This window comes from Ochotona princeps, chromosome 3 (genome assembly GCF_030435755.1).
Source record: "Ochotona princeps isolate mOchPri1 chromosome 3, mOchPri1.hap1, whole genome shotgun sequence".
NCBI classification, from domain to species: Eukaryota; Metazoa; Chordata; class Mammalia; order Lagomorpha; family Ochotonidae; genus Ochotona; species Ochotona princeps.
The window spans coordinates 33,480,135-33,502,252 of NC_080834.1; the positions used below are offsets into that span (position 1 = coordinate 33,480,135).

The 22,118-nt window shown below is 48.4% G+C and overlaps 1 protein-coding gene across 1 annotated transcript in view; it reads right to left on the reverse strand.

Annotated features, from left to right (window-relative positions):
* Nucleotides 1-12,939: 12,939 nt before the first annotated feature.
* The window catches only part of MRPS6 (mitochondrial ribosomal protein S6), a 59,010-nt gene continuing 49,831 nt past the window's right edge, over nucleotides 12,940-22,118 (reverse strand). The window contains exon 3 of the mRNA XM_012929504.2: nucleotides 12,940-13,349. Coding sequence (XP_012784958.1) covers nucleotides 13,157-13,349 — 193 coding nt within the window. The 3' untranslated portion in view covers nucleotides 12,940-13,156. The remainder of the gene's footprint in view (nucleotides 13,350-22,118) is intronic.

Here is a 22,118-nt window from a genome sequence, read left to right on the forward strand (position 1 = left end):
CACACCATCACGGAAAAGCACAACTGCACTACAAAGAAGCCGCGTGCCTGAGAGAGGACAAGGAGGGAGAGCAGGACCAGAGCGTGCCTCTTCCAAAACCCAAGGAGTAATCCAAGGCAAATGGGCTCCAAACCACAGCTGACCTCAGCCTGGGATCTGCAGCTGCGCCGGAGGCATGTGGAGTAGAACAGCCTGGTGCCCAGAAATCACAGGAGTGCGGCCCATGGCTTCATTCTAGCAGATTCAGCCAGGAGCTCAGACCCCGGTGGCCCAGTTTGCAGGTTGGCAGGCAGGAATGTGTAGGGTGAGGTGACTGCACCATCCAGCAAGGAGCCAGTCAGGCCCTGTGGGTCAGCACTGCATGCTGCTCTCAGTGGCCCAGGGAAGGGTTCCCATTCCACCTCAGGAGAGGATCCTGAGAAAGTTCTAGAATGCTCTGGCCACACTATACAGGTTTGGTGCCTGAGGGTAACCTGTGCCTGGGCACCTCACTCAGACACTGACTGAGCTCTACATCACAAGAGTCATTTCTGTGGTGTTGCGAGCCTCCGCCAAGGTGCTTCGCCTTTTGGAAGGAGTTGGGAAAGCACCCTCCAGACTAGGTCTCATTCCTCCCCCAACCCCGTCATCCTCTGCCTGGGACAAAGCCTGGTTCATGTCCCACACTCTCTACACCCTCTGCTTCCCTCTCCATATCCCAGGGTGCACCTGCTGCTGGCCCTGGCTGCCCATCAGGGACTACCACCATCACAGAGGTGTTCAGTGCCACCCTCCCCCACCCCCAGGGCTCCCAGTCTTTGCTCCGGTGAGCAGTTGTTCCAGATCTTTGCCTTGCTCCGAATTCCCCCACCTCTCCAGTTCCTCACCTGCATCCATGGTGGGGCAATTGTGGCTTCACATTCTTGACCATAATAGCAGCCTGAATTTGCATCTTCCCTGCTGCTCCACACACACCCTCACCTGCAGACCTTGCTCCCAGCTAGCTGGTAAGTTTGGGGAAAACCCAGTTGGTTAGTTACCTCTTGTCCAGCAAGGGGCTGGCCAGTCCAGGTTACAATCAAAGCCCTGCACCCTACCCCTTTAACATCGTCTGTATAGATAGGACTCATGCCATGCTAAAGCCTCCAGAGTTAAACACAGAACTCTCCCCCAAGTAGTAAATGATAACCCGGTACTGAGCAAGCCAGTGGGATGGTAAAGATGGCTGTGGAAATTCCTGCCACTTAAGAACAAAGCACGAGCCAGTGCCATGGCGTAGTAGGCTAAACTTCTGCCTGCAGCATGGGCATCCCAAAAGGGCACCAGTTCATGTCCCAGATGCTCCACTTCTGATTCAGCTTTCTGCTTATGCCCTGGGAAAGCAGTGGAGGATGGACCAAGTGATTTGGTCCCACACCCACATGGGAGACCCAGAGGAAGATCCTGGGTCCTGGCTTCAGATTGGCTCAGCTCTGGCCATTACACTCATTTGGGGGAGTGAATCAGTGAATGGACTCCCTCTTTCTGTGTGTGTATGTGTCCCTCTGTCTGGAACTCTGAGTTTCAAATAAAAATAAAAGAAATCTTTAGAGAAAAAAAAAAGAGGAAAGCATGAGGTCAGAACTGCCGGGTCAGGAACACAACTGCTGAATCCCTCAGGCAGGAACCGTGTCCTGCATGTCCTTGTTATCTTGTCCAACAGACAGCATTGACAAGCCAGCTGCAGCCTCACTGTGTCAGGGCTTGTCCCCTGGAAACAGTAATGTCAAGCACACATCTGTGCCAGTTTAGAATATCACCCTGGCTGAGCCTGTCCCACAGCACCTGGGATAACGCTTTAACAATCCCTCCAAAGAGGAAAGCCTTAAATAGTCATCTCAGAAGGCCCAAACTTACTGCTTCTTGAATTAAACAATAATAATAATAATCAGAAAGAAAAAGAAGAAATTAAAAGGAAGAAAGCACTTAGGGCTTCACTCACAGCTAATTGGCCATCCAATCAACTGGCACCTGGAAGGACTTCACATAGTACAAGCAGGCAAGAGGAGTGGCATCCTGGCAGCTACCGCCATCCCACAGATGGCCACCAGCGCCCCCAGAGACCAGTGCTGGCCGCAAGCACAGACACTGCAAGTTCCAGGTTGGTCATTCAGGAATAGAGGAGGTGAGCTGCCACTGCCACCAAGATGGCATCAGATCAGAACACACAGGAAGCTTCTGGATGATCAGCACCACGCAGGAGGGGGTCAGTGGGAGAGGGAAGCAGCGGGAGGATCTCTTCAGCCTACCTTGGGGCACGCACCTCTCCTGCAGGCTTTCGATGGATTTGGGGATATTGCTTCTTGCTCTGCGCTCCCTGCAACAGCTAACAATTGGTGATGTCTTCATTTAAAACCTTTTTATTTAAAAATATATTTCTAAACCATAATCCAAACTGTTATTTGAACCCTATTATTAGTGGTGCTTTGCTTGGTTTGAGACACTTTTGAGTATTCCCGAAGCCCACAAAGAACACAGCCAGACTCGCGGACAGCGGCTTCACAAACTGGGCCCTCCAACCTCCCAGACTCGCCGACAGCGGCTTCACAAGCTAGGCCCTCCAACCTCCCAGACTCCCAGACAATGGCTTCACAAGCTGGGCCCTCCAACCTCCCAGACTCGCGGACAGCGGCTTCACAAACTGGGCCCTCCAACCTCCCAGACTCGCGGACAGCGGCTTCACAAGCTAGGCTCTCCAACCTCCCATACTTGGCTTCACAAGCTGGGCCCTCCAACCTCCCAGACTTGCGGACAGCAGCTTCACAAGCTGGGTCCTCCAACCTCCCAGACTAGCTTGGCTTTCTGCAAAGGAAAGCACGGAGTCACTCACAGGTGCACGACACAGGGCAACTTCGCTGCAGAGACCCTTCGGGCTGTTTCTCTTGCTTTGCTTGCTTAGTCTCTTCATTGCTATTGGAACATCTTCCAGTGTGTTTTCAGCACATGGTCATTGTTGTACAAGAGGAAAAATGATCAGTCACGAAAGAAGAAAATAAAAATATATGCATTATCACACTCCCAGAGGCTTGGCCCGTGCATAGATTGTAGCTCAACATTTGGCTTTTTGTTTTACTTCCCTGATCATGTTTTTGTTGTTGTTGTTGTTACTATTTTTTTTTTTAACAAAGACATCAGACCATATCATCTGCTCTGTAAAAGCCTGGGACTTTTTCTTTTTTAAGGTCACAGTGAGGGCCCCACACTCTCCCCTGCACAGGGTGACCTCACCCTCTATAACACTCGACGGTCACCATTGCTACAGACCCAGTTCGACCCAAGGCAGCGCTTCGTCTTGGCACCAGGCCTTGCAGCAGTTCAGAAGAGTCACAGGCAAACTCAAATGGATCCAGCAACAGTGCAATGTGGGCAAGCAAGACAATGACAAAAAATAAAAGGCACTCGGCCACAAAGGCTAGGTGATGCACGTTTCCCTTAAAGGGTGGACGCTGGCAGGGGAGGGGCCCCCGCCTCTTAGGATGTCAGAGAGCCTGGAATCAATTCCAATCTTCGTTTCCGCTCCAGCCTCCTGCTCATACACCTGGGAGGCAGAAAATGATGGCCCAAGCACCTGGGACCCTGCCAGCCAGCATGAGACCCAGACTGACTTCCTGGTTCCTGGCTTTGACCAAGCCCAATGCTCGCTGTGGGGAGCATTTAGGAAGTGAACCAGCAGATAGAAGATCTCTTTGTCTCTGTGATTGTTTCAAATAAATAAATGTTAAGTGATGCACTGCACAACATGCTTTAATATGTACAAATTTGTGTATACACGTGGACTGACTAGTTCCTGCTAATTACCACTCCTACTTACTGTTTCTTTGTAACCAGATGATAAATTACTCTCAGCAAACTGCCAGGCACATCTTCTGTCAAATCGGCACCACGTCCATGATGTTTCTGTGCTCAAAATTATGTCAAGAACCAGACATCAACCTTCTACGACCTTATGCTGCATGGATCGCCACTGACACTACACCGTAGTTTTTGCTATTTGTAAATCTGGTTCTCTTTTGGGGCACAAATGGCTTATTTTGAGGCTAAGTATATTTATCTAAAATACCATGAGGCATTGCTTAAATGTCCTTTGCCACTGATGCCATAACTAACTTCTCATATTAACACACTTTGGCTTCCAATAATGGGATAAAAAATTCAGAACTAATTGATTTTTATAGTCTCTAACTAGGTAACATTAAGGTGGTTTTTAATCTTTCAATAATCTTTTTTTTTTAAAGATTTCATTTATTTTATTACAGTCAGATATACACAGAGGAGGAGAGACAGAGAGGAAGATCTTCCGTCCGATGGTTCACTCCCCAAGTGAGCCTCAACGGGAACCAGGAACCTCTTCCAGGTCTCCGACGCGGGTGCAGTGTCCCAATGCATTGGGCCGTCCTCGACTGCTTTCCCAGGCCACAAGCAGGGAGCTGGATGGGAAGTGGAGCCGCCGGGATTAGAACCGGCGCCCATATGGGATCCCGGGGCATTCAAGGTGAGGACTTTAGCCGCTAGACCACGCCGCCGGGCCCAATAATCTTTTTGTTTTCTTATAAAGATCTGTTTATGTATGTATGTATATAGTTATACATACAGAGGGATGGAGGGAGAGAGAGAGAGACTCTTGCACCTGCTGGTTCATTTCCCAGATGCCTACAACATCCAGGATCCAGCAGCTTTAGCCAGGTCTTGCACATGGGAGCAGGAGCCCAAGCACTTGGGCCATCTTCTGTGGCCTTCCCAGGACATTAGCAGGGAATTGGTTGCAACTGGAGCAGCCAGGACATGAACCAATGCCCATAAATGATGCCAGCACTGCAGGCATCGGCTTTATCCTCTACACCATAGTGTCGGTCCCTCGACTATCCTAAAGAACAGTTTGGTCAACATCCTTATCAGTGTGACACTATGACTGAAGGCAGTTGCCTCCCTGTGTAACTGCTGAATGGCAGGGCATACATTCCTGATGCCTTTTCCTGCCCACAGCCAGCTCAGATTCAGTGGTTTGTGATTTTTACATCTACAAAGAGTGTGCTATATTTTCCTTATTCATATATACATCCGGTTTCTGACCAATGCATTCTCTGTCTAGAAGGTACAAAAGAACTGGTTCTTAGAACAAGATGCTTCACGGACTAGGACACTTTGGATTTAAAATGTCCTTTTGGGAAATCTCCCTCACTCCTCCCACATCTTCATGTCAGGCAGTGTTCTAGGCTGAGGGCACAGCAGTGAAGCAGCAAGATACTACCCAGTGGAGAGAAGACAGAGACTATAAAGTAAATACACCTATCAGATGGTCAGACAAGTGCAGTGTGGGAAATTCAGCAGGCAATGGCAGGGGAAGCAGAAGTATGGTTAACAAAGACACTCAGCCCCTGCCAGAAGGTGCCATGTGGCCAAGTCCTGGAGGAGAGGCAGTGCATGCCACCCTACCTCTCCTACTTGTATTCCCCACTTTTGACCCACTAATTAGCAGAGTGGCCTTGTGCTGGCAGCTGAACTGGATGGGCATCAGCACCCACTGCTTATGGCCAACATGGGGATTCAATGAATAAAGCAAGCTACCATTCACAAAATCCTTGAAGCTGGGATAGACATGAGGTAAATATTCCATGTGTCTGTTCTGCACCAGGATACAGGCAGAGGGCACTACTGGCACCAGGGGCATGGGTAGAACAAGGGGCAGTTAGCATGCCTATGGCAGAGTAGAAGAGCCACAGAGTGGGAAATGAGATGGGTTATACTGGGATGACCAGGCTACACCAGGCTTCACAGGCCTGGGGAGGACTCTGTCCTTTACCCCAGTGCCCCAGGACTCCTCAAAGAGTTAGACAGAGCAGGAGGATGCCATGGGAATACAGAGGCGAAGTATTGCAGCCACAAGCCAAGGAATGCCAGGAGCCATGGGAAGCTTGAAGAGGCAAGGAAGGCATCTTTCTTAGCTTTCAGAGAGCATGTGGCCTGCTGACACTCAACTTTGAACTTTAAGTTTGTGAGAAAACAAGTTTCTGCTGTTCTCGGTCACCCAGTTGGTCGTATGTTCATCCCTGCAGCCCCAGAAAAAGAACACAACCGACTCTGTGGTCCAGCAGGGAGATGAGGCGATTTGAACCTTCTGGTGAAAGGGAGATGAGAAGTGATGGGATCCAGTCAGTCATGTTCTAAAGGTTAGACCACAGGATCCGCCCAGGGACCCAATCTGGAAGTGAAGAACCCAGCATGCTGGCTAGACTTGTGGCTAGAACCTGTGGAAGACATGAGAGGCTCTCGCAGAGCAGGGCAGCAGGAGCTCAGGGATGGACACGTGAAATCTGAAAGGCTTGTGTGGAAGATGCTGCATTGGGAGCTGTAAACCCAGGAAGGAAACTGGCTAATGACAAAAGCTGGGGAGCCTGTGTACAAAAAAGACAGGCAGAGGAACAATGACGGCAGGCAGGCGTAGAAATCTCCTTTGCTGCAAACTCAGAGGATGACAGCAAGATATCAGAGAGGGCCTTAGAAAAAAAAGGCACAAACCCCTGAATCCAACAGTCAATTCCCATCCTTTGCAGCACTCCATGTTCTAGAAGGGTTTTATGAACTACACCTAAAGATGGAGCATTGCTCCCAGGGGATTTAAGGGGTTAAGCTAGCCTCTGGTCACAACACTTAGGTCCCTCCACTCAAACAGGCCTTGCTGTGTTGAATTGACTTTTTAGAGACATCTTATTTACTCTGCAGGGTCGATTAATTCACACTGAATTCAAGGACAACAGTGCTGAAACCCATGCCTGAAGGAAGCTTATCCAACACACAGGGGTGCCTTCTCCATCCAGCAGGCCTTGTGCCTGGGAATACTACTCAGCCCTCCAGCATCTCAGGGGCACAAACTCAACAGCTCAATCACCAGCAAGACTCTCACCAAGGCAAACACCTGGTGTAAAACAGACTGCAAGAGACAGGTGTTTGCAAGATGAGCACAACTACTCAGTGCTTTTCTGTGAATAATTGTAAAACACGCTCCTAAGGGCTGTTTGGGGGCTTATACAGGAATCCGCAATAGTTAAAAAAATTCACAAATAGGACCTTCGCCAGTCAACCTGTACAGCAGAGTAGTATCAACTCTTCCACAAGGAAGTGGTTCCTGCTGGGGGCCCACCTGGACAAAGTGCTGCAGTGAGCACAATGTGAACTTCTAGAAACAAGCGAGGAGTCAGGAGCATGTTCTGCAGAGCCGCACATTCTCATCTTCACTCCATATCAATGGGTTGTTCTGAGGACAAGGGTTTGGGCCTAACACCGAGACACCGATTCTGCCCCAGTCAACAATCCAGGATGGGGGCACTGTGAGGCTGGTTTTCAGCGTCTGACCCAACACAAGGGTTGCGTGGAGCAGTGTGCAGGGTCGTCTTGGAATCACTACTGTTACTGCCCACATGGACCGACTTGTGGGGTCATGGTGTGGCTCTCTGTCAGGACACCTGCTGCCTCTATTAGGTCAAGCCCTTGTTTCTTAAAGCATCATCTTCAGGCAGCATAAAGAAAGCTGGCAATTTCAGTGTGGCCAAGGATGGCAGTGACCATCCTTAGGACTCTCTTTGCTAAGCTCTGTGGCTAAGCACAGTCCCTATTCTGTTTAGAATTAGTCAACAGGTGGTCCCACAGAATAGGTTATGAAAACAATAGTCATACTTCTCTGATGAAAAGGAGTGGGCAACAGCTAAGCATCCCTAGCTGTTCTGAGCCTTCCCCACATTGACTGCACAGGACGTGAACCATCACAGGACACAATGGCCAGTGCTCAGGTGCAGAAGACAGGACAGGGAGTGGCAGGTGGCAGGAGGCTCTTCCAGGTTTAATCTTCTATCAGTTGGGGTCCCTGTTGCAAACGCCAGTAGCTTACACCACAGCCAGGACTCAATGGTTTGTCTTTTTCAAGGATCCCACACATCCTGTGAGGTTGGGGGGCCACAGAGCATCACTTCCCTAGACCACCTTGGCTGCCTTCCCAGTGACATCTGAACACCTCGTCTCAGCCTGTGTGTCCTTCTATTGAAGTTGGTGGAATCATCTTTTTCCTCATCATTGTGCAGGTGGAATGGGCATCTCAATTAGGAGGTGTACTTTATAGCAAGTGAATACACACAAGTCTCCTTCTTGGGTCTTTAAAAACAATCCTCAGAAACCTACAGCAGCCACAAAGCATCTTCTCACCAGAAGACGGCAACCTGGTGACTCAACGGCCAGGAACAGCCACCGTGGCTCTTTTCACCACCACACTGGCCATACCCGTCTGCTCTCAGGGGTTCCCAAGACACACCAGGCAGCACTGCCACCTCCCCATCTCCCCACCCATGTGCCACACTAGTTGTCCCCATGCCAGCTTAAGCACCAGCTCTGCTGGAAAGCTTCCTAGTCCCAACCTGATTCCCAGCACTAGCGAAACCAGTTCTCTCCGTTTCCATAGTACTTGGCTTTTACATCTCAATTAGTTTTTATTACGGCCTGTGTTTTACATAGTTGAATATTTCCACCTCCTCTATGGGCCAGGGGCACTGCTCAGTCTTTTGTATCCCATCACAGCAGCACCTGCCAGGTGGGCACTACAAATAAACCCCTGGAGCAACGTGGAGGGAGAAAAGCCCTGGACAAAATGTCAGAGTAGGGAGTAACCTACAAAAAGTAGGTGTGATCGACAGAAAACACACATTTTCTCCTGTATTCAAGGTTTGCCTTTGGAGACCCGAGATCAGGATGCCTGGAGCTTGGGTTGGGTTAGATCTCTTGGAGCCAGCCTGACCATATGGCCTAGCCTGCAGAACAGTAGCCTCCACCTCCACAAGGGCGTAGCAGACCAAAAGTGGACTTCAGAATTGGACTGAGGTGGCTCCCAGCCCCACATTCTCCCCCTGTGAGCCTCGGGTGTCTTAGCTAGAGAAGCAGCATGACTGCCTCGTCAGGTTATTAGGATCGTCGAGGGAGGATCAGCACCCTGAGCCCCTGCTGAGGGCACGGAGCTGTCCTGTTCCAGTAGACAGCAGAGGAGAGCAGCTGTTCTAGACCCAGCAAGAAGCACAGACAGCAGCTCACACCTTCAGCGTTCCTCCACTATTTTAACCAAACATCTCAACCAATGTCAACTGGGTCTCTTGGCCAGAATCCGAATATCTTGCTTGGGCTTCCTGGTCCTTGTTTGTTGACATACATGCTACAGGGCTTGCTGAGCTTCCCTCCTACACAGACTGGCTTCTCGGTTCCTCAGCCTCACTGCCCACACCCCTGAACCCAACACCATGCACTCACTGGCTCTTCTAAAAGAAATGAACCCTGGGCTTGTCACAGGCCTCAATTGTGGCCTTTAGACTTGGGCATACTAAGTCCTGGAGACACAACCATCAGGGACAACGCTGGGCCTCCTCTCAGGATCCCAGCTTGGTACACTGGGCACACTTTCCTTCAGACAGGTGGCAGATAAGTCATTGCAGAAATAAGGGAAAGGAGCAGGCATTACTTGGTAATTAAGACATTCATGTCTCAGGCCCAGCACACTGGCTCAATTGCTAAATTCTCACTTGCATGCACCAAGGTCCCATATGAGTGCCGATTCATATCCCGGCTGCTGCACTTCCCTTCCAGCTCCCTGCTTGTGGCCTGGAAAAGCAATAGAGAATGGCCCAAAACCTTGAGACCCTATATCCACATGGCAGACCAGAAGAAGCTCCTGGCTCCTGGCTTTGGATCAGCTCAGCTCCAGCTGTTGCAGCCATTTGGGGAGTTAACCAGCAGATGGAAGATCTTTCTCTCTGTCTCTCCTTCTCTCCATAAATCTGATCTGTCTTTCCAATACAAATAAATCTTTAAAAGTAAACCAAAAAAAAAAAAAAAAGACCTCCATGTCCCATATCAGAGCACCCTAGTTCAAGTCTTGGTTCCAGCTCTCCAATTGAGCTTCTTGCTAGTGCATCCTCTAGGAGGCCATGATTTCTCAACTTCTTGGCACCTGCCACCAGTGTAAAAACACATGGATTGTGGTCCTGAGCTCCACACTTGGCCCTGACCAAGACACCACTGTGGGCATTTGAGGAACAAGGCCGCAAACAGAAATCTCTGTGGTTCTGTACATCTGAAATACATGAAAAATTAGAAGAAAGCCAGAGCTGTTGTACAGGATAGAGAAAGCATTGCTTAGGCCCTGAACAGCCATCACTATATCCCCAAATACTGACAAGCTCCTCCTGCACCCCTCTTAGCATAAACAGCAGCAGATCAAGCCAAGTCCTTAGTGAGATCACACAAAACAATGCTGATCCTGTGCCAAGTGGTTACAAATCCCAGCAGGCCTGCAAGCCTGAAAGAAGCATTCCAGAATCTGCGCTCCACCTTGGGGCTGACCTCCTGTGGCTCATATCCCCTCAGCAGACCCCTTTCTGCATTTTGCGCAGGGCACCCCAGCCTCCTAGATCTGGCCTGTTGATTGCATGCCCCATCTTCTGTTCCATTCTGTTCCCCAGCTCAGGGCGTCAAGGTTATCTCTGGACATTTCACAACGGGTTCTTCATCCACCAGGTCTCACTTCCTGGAACCCCAGGCCCTGCCCTTGGCAGCACCTTCTCACCCGGCCTTTCCAGCTCTCACCTCCACATAGCACCTGCTCACTGCTCACCCTTACTCAATGTAGAGAGGCCCAGCAGGAGGCTGATGCTGGACTGGTGGCACACACACAGCCCAGATACCACTTTGCACATGCGATGTTCTACATCCAGTATCTGACAAGACAGAGGCTGCACAAGGACAACGGGCCACCGTGGTCGCTGAGGACCCAGCTGTGAATCAGTACTCAGAGTGAAGGGACAGTGGCTTCCTTTTGGAACTTGCAAGGAGGGGAACTGGCACACAGCAAGGCTGTCCTACTTAGGCAGCCTCGTTCCTGACACTCTCTAAACTGTGCCATGGGATTCTAAATGCTTGCATGACCTGGAATGCCCAATGGCGTCAATCGTCTTCTCGGGGACCAGCAAGTACAGGAAAAGAAAGTGTTAGCACCACTCAGGCCAAGAGGACAAACACAATGCCCTGAGTGAACGGTCACCATTGCTCCAAGCACGCAGGTGCCTTGTTCCAACCGGAAAGGGCCAAGGCAACCTCAGCATTAGCAGGATGAGAAAAACCCAATGCCAACAACCAGGGCTATCACTGCTCCTTCTGGAGGCTGGGAAAAGATGAGACGAGATTAACACGTGTGTGGTGCAAGACATGGAAAGAGGGGTGCACTTAAACTGAACGGAAAATGGGAAACGACCCTCAACCAGCATCCGAGTGACCAGCAAACGGAGACACACGCTGCTGGGAAAGGGTGTCTGGGCTCTTGTGAGTCCTGGCTGAGAGCCTGGGGTTTCAGGAAATTCCTAATGAGACAGGAAGTCGAGTATTTTTCCAGATAATCTCTACTTTATCCCTTTTACTTCCAGTTTACAGTTCTTAATATCCCTCTTTACTAAACTATTGCTCTTCAAAGAGATCTTTCATAGCTTTTTGTCTCTGTTGGAAGTTGAAGCGGGAAGCCGCCTGGGTTCTGAAGAATAAGCAAAGTGACAAAGCTGATGGCTCAAGGCAGAGACCAATAGCTTTGCAGGGGGAAGGAGTGTGGGACTGCAGCCCAGGCCCTTGCTGGCTCTGGGGTCATCTCTGCACAGCTCTTGGTCCCTCAATCTTGCCATGGTTAACAATGAAACAGAGGGGCCTGGCGGTGTGGCCTAGTGACTAAAGTCCTCGTCTTGAACGCGCCTGGGATCCCATATGGGCGCCGGTTCTAATCCCGGCAGCTCCACTTCCCATCCAGCTCCCTGCTTGTGGCCTGGGAAAGCAGACGAGGACGGCCCAATGCCTTGGGACCCTGCACCCGTATGGGAGACCCAGGAGAGGTTCCTGGTTCCTGGCTCCCGGATCGGCTGTTGCGCTCACTTGGGGAGTCAATCATGGGACGGAAGATCTTCCTCTGTCTCTCCTCCTCTCTGTATATATGACTTTGTAATGAAAATAAATAAATCTTAAAAAAAAAAAAAAAAAACAATGAAGCAGAGACCAGGTTTCTGGACCCCTTCCTGCTTCTCGAAGACCCGAGAACAACACAACCTGAGATTCTGAGTAACTGGCATTTCTTCCAATACTTATAGCCAGAAACTCTTATCTGCCTCAGAGAGAGACTGGCACTGCTTTGTCTCTCCGGTTCACCAGCCCAGAGGCTGAAATGGAACTGAGGATGCAGGAGAAAGCCTCATCCTTGGCATGTGTCCCAGAAGCCAGGGTTGTGGCCCAGCCGCGAGACTGTCATTTGCAAAGCATTTCACCTGCAGTGCCAATTCAAGTCCCAGCTGCTCTGTTGCTGACCCGACCCTCTGCTAACGCCCCTGGGAAAGCAGCAGAGGATGGCCCACATACTTGGGTTCCTGCCGCCCACACGGGAGACCCGATGGAGTTCCGGGTTCCTGGCTTCAGCCTCGCCCAGCAGGGGCCAAGTTGGGGAGTAAAACCAGCTAACAGAACGTGTTCTCCCCTGCTCTTGAAATAAATGAAGTCAATCTTTGGAAAAATAAGAAGCCATTCCATGCCAGATGGCTACCTCCTCAGAAACATCTGCCAAGGGACAGGCAGGAGGCAGGTGTTGACCACAAAGAAATGACCAAACACAATGCCAGACCCAATTCCTCTCAGCGAACAGAGCCCACCAGTGACCAGTGAGGTACAAGGGAAAGCCACCAACTTTGTAGAAGGCCCAGTGGTCAAGGCAGAGAGACACCCACTACCCCGCCCCGCTCCTCCCAGTCCCGGAACCTCAGCAGCTCCCCTCAGCCTCTCATGCGCAAGGCCTTCATGGTCAGCGCAGGGCCAACAACGCCCTTGGGGGCATATGACACTGGGTAAGCGAAGAGACAGCACATCTCCTGGGGTTTTAAAAATCACATTTATTACTCTCACAAAAGATTGCCCATATATAGTGGTCTTCAATGTTTATTTTCACCTGACTACATACTTTGAATGGCTCGCTTATAATCCAAGGTAGTTTTTTGTGTTTTGCTCTTCAAAACTTGTGAACTCTTCACCCAGGCTGCTCCTGTGTGAGGGAATTAAAAAGGAGGCTAATAATGCCTGGGGAATCTTCTTACTTCTTCTTCCTCTTTGTGGAATATAATTTTTCTTCAAGTGGGACGGGGATGATTCCTTCACACTGTTTTACTTCTTGAGTCAAAGGATGTTTTATAATATTCGGTCTAATCACATCAATGTCTCGTGACAAATACTCCTTTATGCTTTCAACGGTAGTTGTTGGTGCATAAAAGTCCACCAAAAAATACCTGCAATAAAATACAAATGTGTGAATCCTTGCATTTTAAAACAGCAATGTTACTGCTTGGGTCAGACTCATACCAACCATATACCAACACGCATGCACAGTTCCGTCAAATGAACCTGCCACCTGACGGAGTGAGCCCAGGCAGTGTATGCCCACGGCCAGCCACCCATTCCTGTGGCCTTGTCCACCGCACCCTCATGAGAACACAAATCCAAAACTCTTTTTGGTCACAGAAAGCACTGGTACATCACATACAGTAAGGGATATAAAGAATTCTGGTAAGATTTAAGGGTCCTCAAAGACAAATTTTTTAGCCCATGAAAAAGACTGAAATGTTCTAGCTATTGGTCAATTTTTTGGTGAAAACATCTTTCACAGTCTTCAAATTTTCCAAATGACTTAATCCATCTAGAAGACATAGGAAGGGCCGTCGGTGATAACTAACAAACAAGGGAAAGGGTTGAGAATGGCTCGGGATCCACCTAAGACTGTCCTGTCTGCTTTAAGAACTGACAAGACAGAACAAAGTTACTTGAAGTCTGGGCCAGATCAACGATGCAACACTCCTCTCCTCAGGCTAGACCAATACTCATGGGCTACCCACGGGGTTCACTGGCCTCCAAAGGGTCACTACTGAGTGACAACCCAAAGGAAGTGTTGCTCTCCTTCTGCACTCCTCCGGGCAGATCTAAGTTTAATCCTTCATGTGCTGTGTGAACTGGGCCACAGCGTGGCTCAAGGACAATCTTCAGGGCAGCACTTCATCATGCCACACTGTTCCAGCTGATGACGCCACCTGCACCTGTTCCAGCCACGCTCTCCTCAGTGTTCCCAAGCATAGGTCCACCCCAAGTCTGGGCACCTGTTGCTCTGCTGGCAATGTCCTTTGCGCAGCTTCCCTCACAGCTCTCACATCTCTGTCCAATGGCTGTCTTTTCAGAGGCATTCTGTGTTGGTTTCACCCTCATTACTCTCAGCCTCCCTCACACCATGGGCATAGCACGGCTGTGTCTGCTTCTGTCTCACTCCACGGCAAGGACTGTGCTGCTGCCCGAAGCACCCTGGACATGGACACAGCACAGTTCCAGTGTCAAGTTTGACAGCATGACTGCTCACATGGCAGGTGGAAAGACTAGGTTAAAACTGGACAAACTCAGCAAAGAGCATCAGTTAGTAGAAAAAGGATAGCATTTCATGAAACTCCATACAACAAAGTTCAAAACTAAAAAAATTTCCTCAGTGATCAAGCCCAGTGAGAAAGCCATTTTAGTAAGTAAATATTTCAAAGTAAAACGACAGGAAAGCATATATCAAGCATATTCAGAGGGAAACTCAGGTGGTTATAGCAATATCAGACAAATCGGACATAAAGAAAAATTACCAGGGATAAGGAGACAAGCACATACGTAACAATGGGTTCACCAAGACACAACAGCCCAAAACATCTGTACCATGTAACAGCTTCACCATACAGGAGAACCAACAGATCACATCTGTGATTACCTCTCAGTCATCGGCAGAACTGATGTATAGAGAAACAAGGAGTTGGAAAACATGAACACCAGTATCAACCAACTGGAACTAAGTGACACTTGGGGAACACCTCACCCACCAACGGCAGAATCCACATTCTTCTCAAGTGCACACAGAACGCTTACTAAAAGTCAGCCATATTCTGGGCCATAAAGCAATCATCAACACAGTTGAAGGGATTTAAATCACAGAGAATGAGTTCAAGAAAATTGCCCTTACACCTGGAAACTAAACACATATCTACATAAACAAGGAAATCAAAAGGGAATTAGAAAGTACCTTGAGCTGAATGAAAATACAACATGTCAAAATTTGTGGAATGTCACTGAAACAGTACATAGTAGGAAATTCACAGCCCTCAACACACATAACAAAAATGGGCCTCAACTCAATGACCTTGATTTCCACTTTAACTGCAAAGATGAACAAATGAAATCCAGCAAGATACACTCAAAAGCAGGAAAAATAGAGAGCATCAACGAGACCAACAAGTTCACTGACAGGACCAATACAACCAATATACCTCTAGCCAAAATGATCAATAGAGACAAAAATTACCAGTACTGGGAATAAGAAAAAGAACTAAAAATCTTACAAACATTAAAAGGATAGCAAGGAATATTCTATATAACTTTTGAAAAAATGTAGTAACTCAAATGAAATTCCTTAAAAGTATCTGTCAAGGCTCACTCAAGAAGAAACATATTACCCAGGCAGCCCAGTATCAACTTAATTTAAATTTGTAGTAACCCCCTCCCCAAACACCAAAAAAACAAAATAAAACAAAAAACCTACAATGGGTTCAGTTGTCTTCACTGGTGAAGCATACCAAATGATGATGGATAAACTGTCCATTCTCACACAAACTCACCCAGAAAACAGAAAAATACATCCAGAAATGTTCTATGAGGCCAATATTATATATTTTTTTCTATTTTTTTGGCCAATATTATATCAAAACCAGACATGTTATAAGAAAAAAAATTCATCATGAACATAGATGAAAAATTCTAAATATTTAGTGAATTGACTACTGTAACACATAAAAAGGACAATACATCACCAAGTAAAGCTTGTCCCAAAAATTCTAGATAAGTTATTTTATAATATTTGTTTTTATTGGAAAGGCAGAATTACAGAGAGGAAAGACAGAGAGAGACGTCCCATCCACTGGTTCACTCCTCAAGTGGCCGCAATGGCCAGAGCTGAGCCGATCCAAAGCCAAGAGCTTCTTCCAGGACTTCCATGTGGTATAGGGCTTCCATGTGGTTCCAGGGCTTTGAGCTGTCCTCTACTGATCTCTCAGGCCATACCAGGGAGCCATATGGGAAGTGGCACAGGTGGGACACAAACCGGTGTCCATATGGAATGCTGGTGCACGCAAGGACATTTAGCCACTAGGCTACCTGGCCAGGCCCATAGATGATTTTTTTTTAAAATTTCGTTTTATGACAGTTTCATAGGTTCTGCGATTCTCCCAACCCCTCCAAAAAGCCCTCCCCCCAAAAAAATTGAATTCCTCTATATTGTTACAGTAGTACAGTTTATATCCAGCCATGATTCCTTCATTGTGGGCATGGACCATGCAATGAATCCAGCATCTTATTGTCCAGATAAATTCAACAGTTTCATTGGGAAACCATCCCTGGTCTGAAAGTAGAACTGGCAGAGTATCATCCCCTCCAATGAAATGCCACTACACAACTTCAACAACAATTTACAACATCATGAAGTTAATTGACATGGTATTGAGTGACCTATATGTTAGAAACTGCAAGTTCTTAACCACATCCTGTGACTACGTCATTGATATTTATGATCATTCCAAATAAATGAAAACATTTAACAAAGTCACACGGTCATTTCTGATAAAAACTCTTAGCAAACTATAGATTAAGGTGTCTTTGTCAACCTCATAAGGGCAATCTCCGAAAAATTTAGAGTGAACATGTGACCAACTGGCCAAGTCTAAAGGCCTTTCCTCAGGATGGGATCAACCAAGGGTGTGAGTGTCACCACCTCCCTTCAGCACAGCACTGGAGGAGCATCCAACGTAACAAGGCACAAAAGAGAAGCAACAAGCCTCCAGGGTAAGGAAAAAGTACAAAGGTCTTCGTTGGTGGATAACATGGCTGTGTATAAAGAAAATGTAAAGGGATTTATTTTACAGGATGCTAGAATAAGTGACTTGGGCAAGCAATATAAAAAATCAACTGTATTTCTATATCCTACCAACAAATAATGAACCTTGAAATTATGATGAAATCTCTTGTAATTAGGGATAAATCTGACAAAAGGCATATAAGCTTTGTGCAGCAGAAACCACAAAACTGCTGAAAGAAATTCAACAAGGGCCCAGCACAATGGCTCAGTGGCTAAATCCTCACCTTCAAGAACCATGGATCCCATATGCATACTGGTTCATGCCCCAGCTGCTGCACTTCCCATCCAGCTCCCTGCTTGTGGCCTGGGAAAGCAGGGAGCTGAATCACCCAAAGCCTTGGGACCCTGCACCCAAGTGGGAGACCCGGAAGAAGCTTCTGGCTCCCGGCTCTGGATCGGCTCAGCTCTGGCCATTGTGGCCATTTGGGGAGTAAACCAGTGGACAGGGAATCTTCCTCTCTGTTTCTCCTTCTCTATTTGTAGATCTGTCTTTTCAATAAAAACAAAGCTTAAGAACAATAGCAAAAAAAGAAATTCAAGAAAACTTACGTAAGTGGAGAAACATACTTGGTTTAAAGATAGGAACTCTCACAGGGGAGGTGTCAACTCCCCCCATATTGGTCTGTGTATTCTATGTAATGCTAATGAACCCTAGCTGGGGCAGGCATGTGGGGTAGCAGTTCAACTGCCAGTCAGAACCCCTGTATACCCCACCAGGTGACCCTCCACCTCCCTCTTTCTGCAGCCACAGGTGACAGCTCCAGTAGTTGGGTTCTTACCCCCTATGTGGGAGACCGGGCTCAAGTTCCTGGTTTGGCCTCAGCCTGGCCCAGCCCAGACTCAGTGAATGTGGGCATCTGGCAAGTGAACCAGCACACAGAAGCTTTCTGTCTCACTCCCACTTTGCCTCTCAAATACATATTTTTTTTAATTTATAAAAAGCCATGAAGTTATAAAATTTTAGAAAGAAAATACAGGAGAAAGCCTTGCGACCTTGGATTTAAGTCAGGATTCTATAGACATGACACCAAAAGTACAATCCATAATTTAAGCACAATAAAAAGTACAATCCATAATTTAAAAAAAATGATACTTAGCCAAAATTTAACAACTGCTTTTTTTAAAAAGATTTATTTATTTTTATTACAAAGTCAGATATACAGAGAGGAGGAGAGACAGAGAGGAAGATCTTCTGTCCCATGATTCACTCCCCAAGTGAGCGCAAAGGCTGGTGCTGCGCCGATCCAATGCCGGGAACCAGGAACTTTATCTTCCAGGTCTCCCACACAGGTGCAGGGTCCCAAAGCTTTGGGCCGTCCTTGACTGCCTTCCCAGGCCACAAGCAGGGAGCTGGATGAGAAGTGGAGCTGCCGGGACTAGAACCAGTGCCCATATGGGATCCTGGTGTGTTCACGGCTAGGACTTTAGCCACTAGGCCATGGCGCCCGGCCCCAACAACTACTCTTTGAACACAAAGACAAGCCACACACTGAAATTTGCCAATTACATTTTAGATAAGAGGCTTCTATCAAAGTATAAGGTCTGAAGAAGTACAGTGGCAAAGAAGCATGCCAGTCACCAGAGGAACATGCATGAAAACCTTGAGATGGCCACGAGAACGACTGAGCTAGCAAGGCTGAGCCCACGGGATGCTGCTGAGTTAGAGCCTCTCACAGGCTGCTCGCAGGAATGCCAAGACAATCCATCCTCATGGCACCTTCACCTGCCACTACAACCAGGCATTCGCCTTGGAAACAACAGAACATGTGTCCACACAGCGACTTGTACACAGATGCTCACAGGAGCTGCATCTGCAACAACCTCAACCTAGCAACACAAATACTCACCCATACACAGAAAGGTAAGCATAGTCACACACCTCTTGCAAACAGGAAGTTCATACCTTTTTGATACTCACATCTCTAAATAACTGTGCTGAATGAGGAAACTAGAAGGGAAAAGAACAGATACTGCAAGGTTCTGTCTGTATTAGATTCTAGGGAACAGAAATGAATCCACAGCCAAGGAAAGCAAATCCTTGGTGCTTGGGATGGGGGACAAGTGCAGGGCAGGAGCACAGGCGCAGGAGGAACCCTGAGGCATGTTGGCTCTGTTTACTACCTGGCTGTGGCGATTTCATGAGTGTGTGCATACTTTCAACCTCACCAAATTGTATACCGTATATATAGGAGGTTTATTGTACGTCAATTTTAAAGTTGCTGACTTTAAAACAGTATTTGAGAAGCTTAATGGCAGCACTAAATGGACAGCCTTAAATGGGGAAAGGGCAGTAAGAGAGCAGTAAGAGAGCCAGTGAAGACTCCCAGGATTCCCTGAGAAACGAACAAAAGTGCCGTGAACTTCCCCATTCTGCCGACCTCCTGAGGCAGTGACAACTCTGTCTGCTCCCTGATGAGCTCCCCTCTGGGGCTCACTCTGAAAGCCACATGCCAACATGGCCAAATGTGCCAGGGTGTAACTTGACTAAATAGCAGGCAACAGGGTTAAAATAACCCAACTTTTGAACTGCTCATGGGTTCAACACTTAATTGTTGATTATTTGCCTTGAGCAAGGAATGGGAATAGAGCTTTAAAATAAACAGATTAAAAACAAAAACACATGAACAACCTCCAATTACCCCCTCCTCAATCCTCCCTCTGCCTTATCCATTTACCTGCCTTGCCCCCTCATGACCCGATCTTTTCCCTCCCGCCTCTCGTTCTTTCACGACGCAGTTCCAAATGCTCTGGGACTTCCTCTTCCCTCCTCCCTCTATTTAATTACAATAACACAGCCCTTCAGAAAACACTCCTAACTCCATCATTCTGCTATTCAAGCGTATCCTGACATTGTAGGTATGGACAATAGCAGAGACTCCAGCATCCTACTGTCAAGATCTATTTAACAGTTTCATTGGGAGTCCATCTTTGATTTGAAGTAGAGATGTAGACTGTATTGTATCTTCACATCTTGATGCGACAGTCTCTTACACAGTTCCTCTAGATGAGTATATGTACATGCAGGCTTACCTATGCGTCTACTGATCTTGTATTTTGTATCGGAGATAACATGATATCTGTCCTTTGTAGATTGACTTCTTTCACTGAGCATAATGGTCTCTAGTTGATGATCAGTTTCTGTTGACACCCTGGTGGCCAAGGCAGGGATATTCAACTAGTTAAGAGTCCCAGCATGCACTTCTGCACTCCTGTTTATCCACTTTTTCCCAGTGTTCATCAAAATGTCCTCCCAAATTACCACGGGCAAGCTGACTTCACCCTTGGTGTGCCAACGTTCCACCATATTTGTTTACAGCAATCAGGTTGTTGGAGTGCCTTCCTCTTTCTGTGCCTCGTCTCACCTCCTCCAGCCTGGCGCTGACAGCCCGGGGCGGTGTGCTGGTGAAACACCACACAGAACACAAGGCAACTGGAGGGAGGGGTACAGCAAGGGCCTGGAACACCATGTGCCCAGGAGCCCAACCATCACCTCTGCCAGCCCTGGGTGTGTCCCAAGTCCCTCCCCTAAAAGACCAACAGGCGCCTTCTGCTCTCTTGGGGCAGGACTGTCCTTCCTTACAGTCAAGTACTCAGTGTGTTCAAATGCCACCTTTGGGGTTGTCTTGGTTCCTCACAGTGGTGTCAACAGCAAGCACTACTTTCTCCCGTTGTTTTTTCCACTCGGCCGCACCACAGGCCTAAGGGAGCACTTCTAAGGGCTGCCATGGAGTCTAAACATGGTCTGAGGGAAAGCACGGAAACTACAGGCAAGCTGCGTCAGCAATCGCTCGTGCCTGAGGGAGTGTCTTACTCAGGACTACCCGGCAACGGACTTTCCCATCTCCTAACTTCTGAGAAAGGAGAGGAAGCTGCACTGTCCGTGGTAACTAGGGAGATGGAGGAGGGGGAAGAGGTGCTGAGTGCTGGCTGGAGTCCAGCAACAACTGCTCCAGTCTTTTTCACAGTGGTTTCCCACACAAGCCTCCTTTGAGTCCTAGGACCCAGTGCTGGGAAGCAGAGACTCGAGAAGGCCAGGCCCTTAGTCCAGGTTCCCTCAGCTACCGAAGTGGCCGGAGCCAGGATTCGGACAGAGCAGGGCTTCTCACTCTTAGGCCTGAGAAACCACTGAGAGCTATGGAACCAAATGGGATACAGACGCATAGAATGCAGTGCTGGAAAGGCCGAGACAATGCAGCCCAGCCCCTTGGTAAGAGGAAAATGACATCCAGAGATGGGACTGTGCGCTCTAGGTCAGAGAGGCCACGACTGCCCAACTCCTTCAGTTTCATGCTTTGTCTACCACCAGGCATTCTGAGGTTTCTTACGGAAAAGGGAAAGTTCTGGGTAGAGGGCAGCAAATGTGACCATGTCTGTGGCGTGGCTCCTGGAGGCTCCCACTGCTACTAAAGCCCCCGTCACCTTCTGCCTCTCGGGCATGCTAACTTACCTCCACCAGCCACTGAACTCTGTTGGCAACCAAACCCAAACACGAGCACTGGCTCAAGTACAAAATGGGTCTGTGCCCGTAAGCACAGCTTGTGACCATCATCGCAGGCTTATCGCCCTGTGATCTGTGCCTGGGGCTCAACGCACAAAGCCTGCTTCCACGCCACAGCTTCGGATCACACTGGAAATTTCCACAAGGAAGAACCACCAGAGACAAGGGCAGGGGCTCAGAGCCAGGCAGAGCTCACTGTTCACCATTCTTGGCAGAGGGCTGAGCCCCTAAGCTCCCCACTTCAGCTGCGGGGAGGCAGCCTGGCCCGCCACCACCCTGAAGGAACCGACCTGAAGGCTGTGACAAATGCAATCTTCACCTGTCCTGGCACACAGGGCCCGTTCCGGCTTTCCCAAGGAAGGCCCTGGGCTGATTCGTTGCCGTGTTTAGGACGTGTTCTTAAGTGACTAGCGAGTATCTACCATGGGCAAACTTCCCAAGCAGGCCAAAACCCAACCTCATCTTCCTGGGGAAGTCTATAGAGTCCAGCTGGGGACAGAAGTCCCCTTCAGCAAGGTCCCACCTCAGCAAGTCTCCACTCATGCAGGGGCCTGTGGCAAGGACGTGGCCCTCACA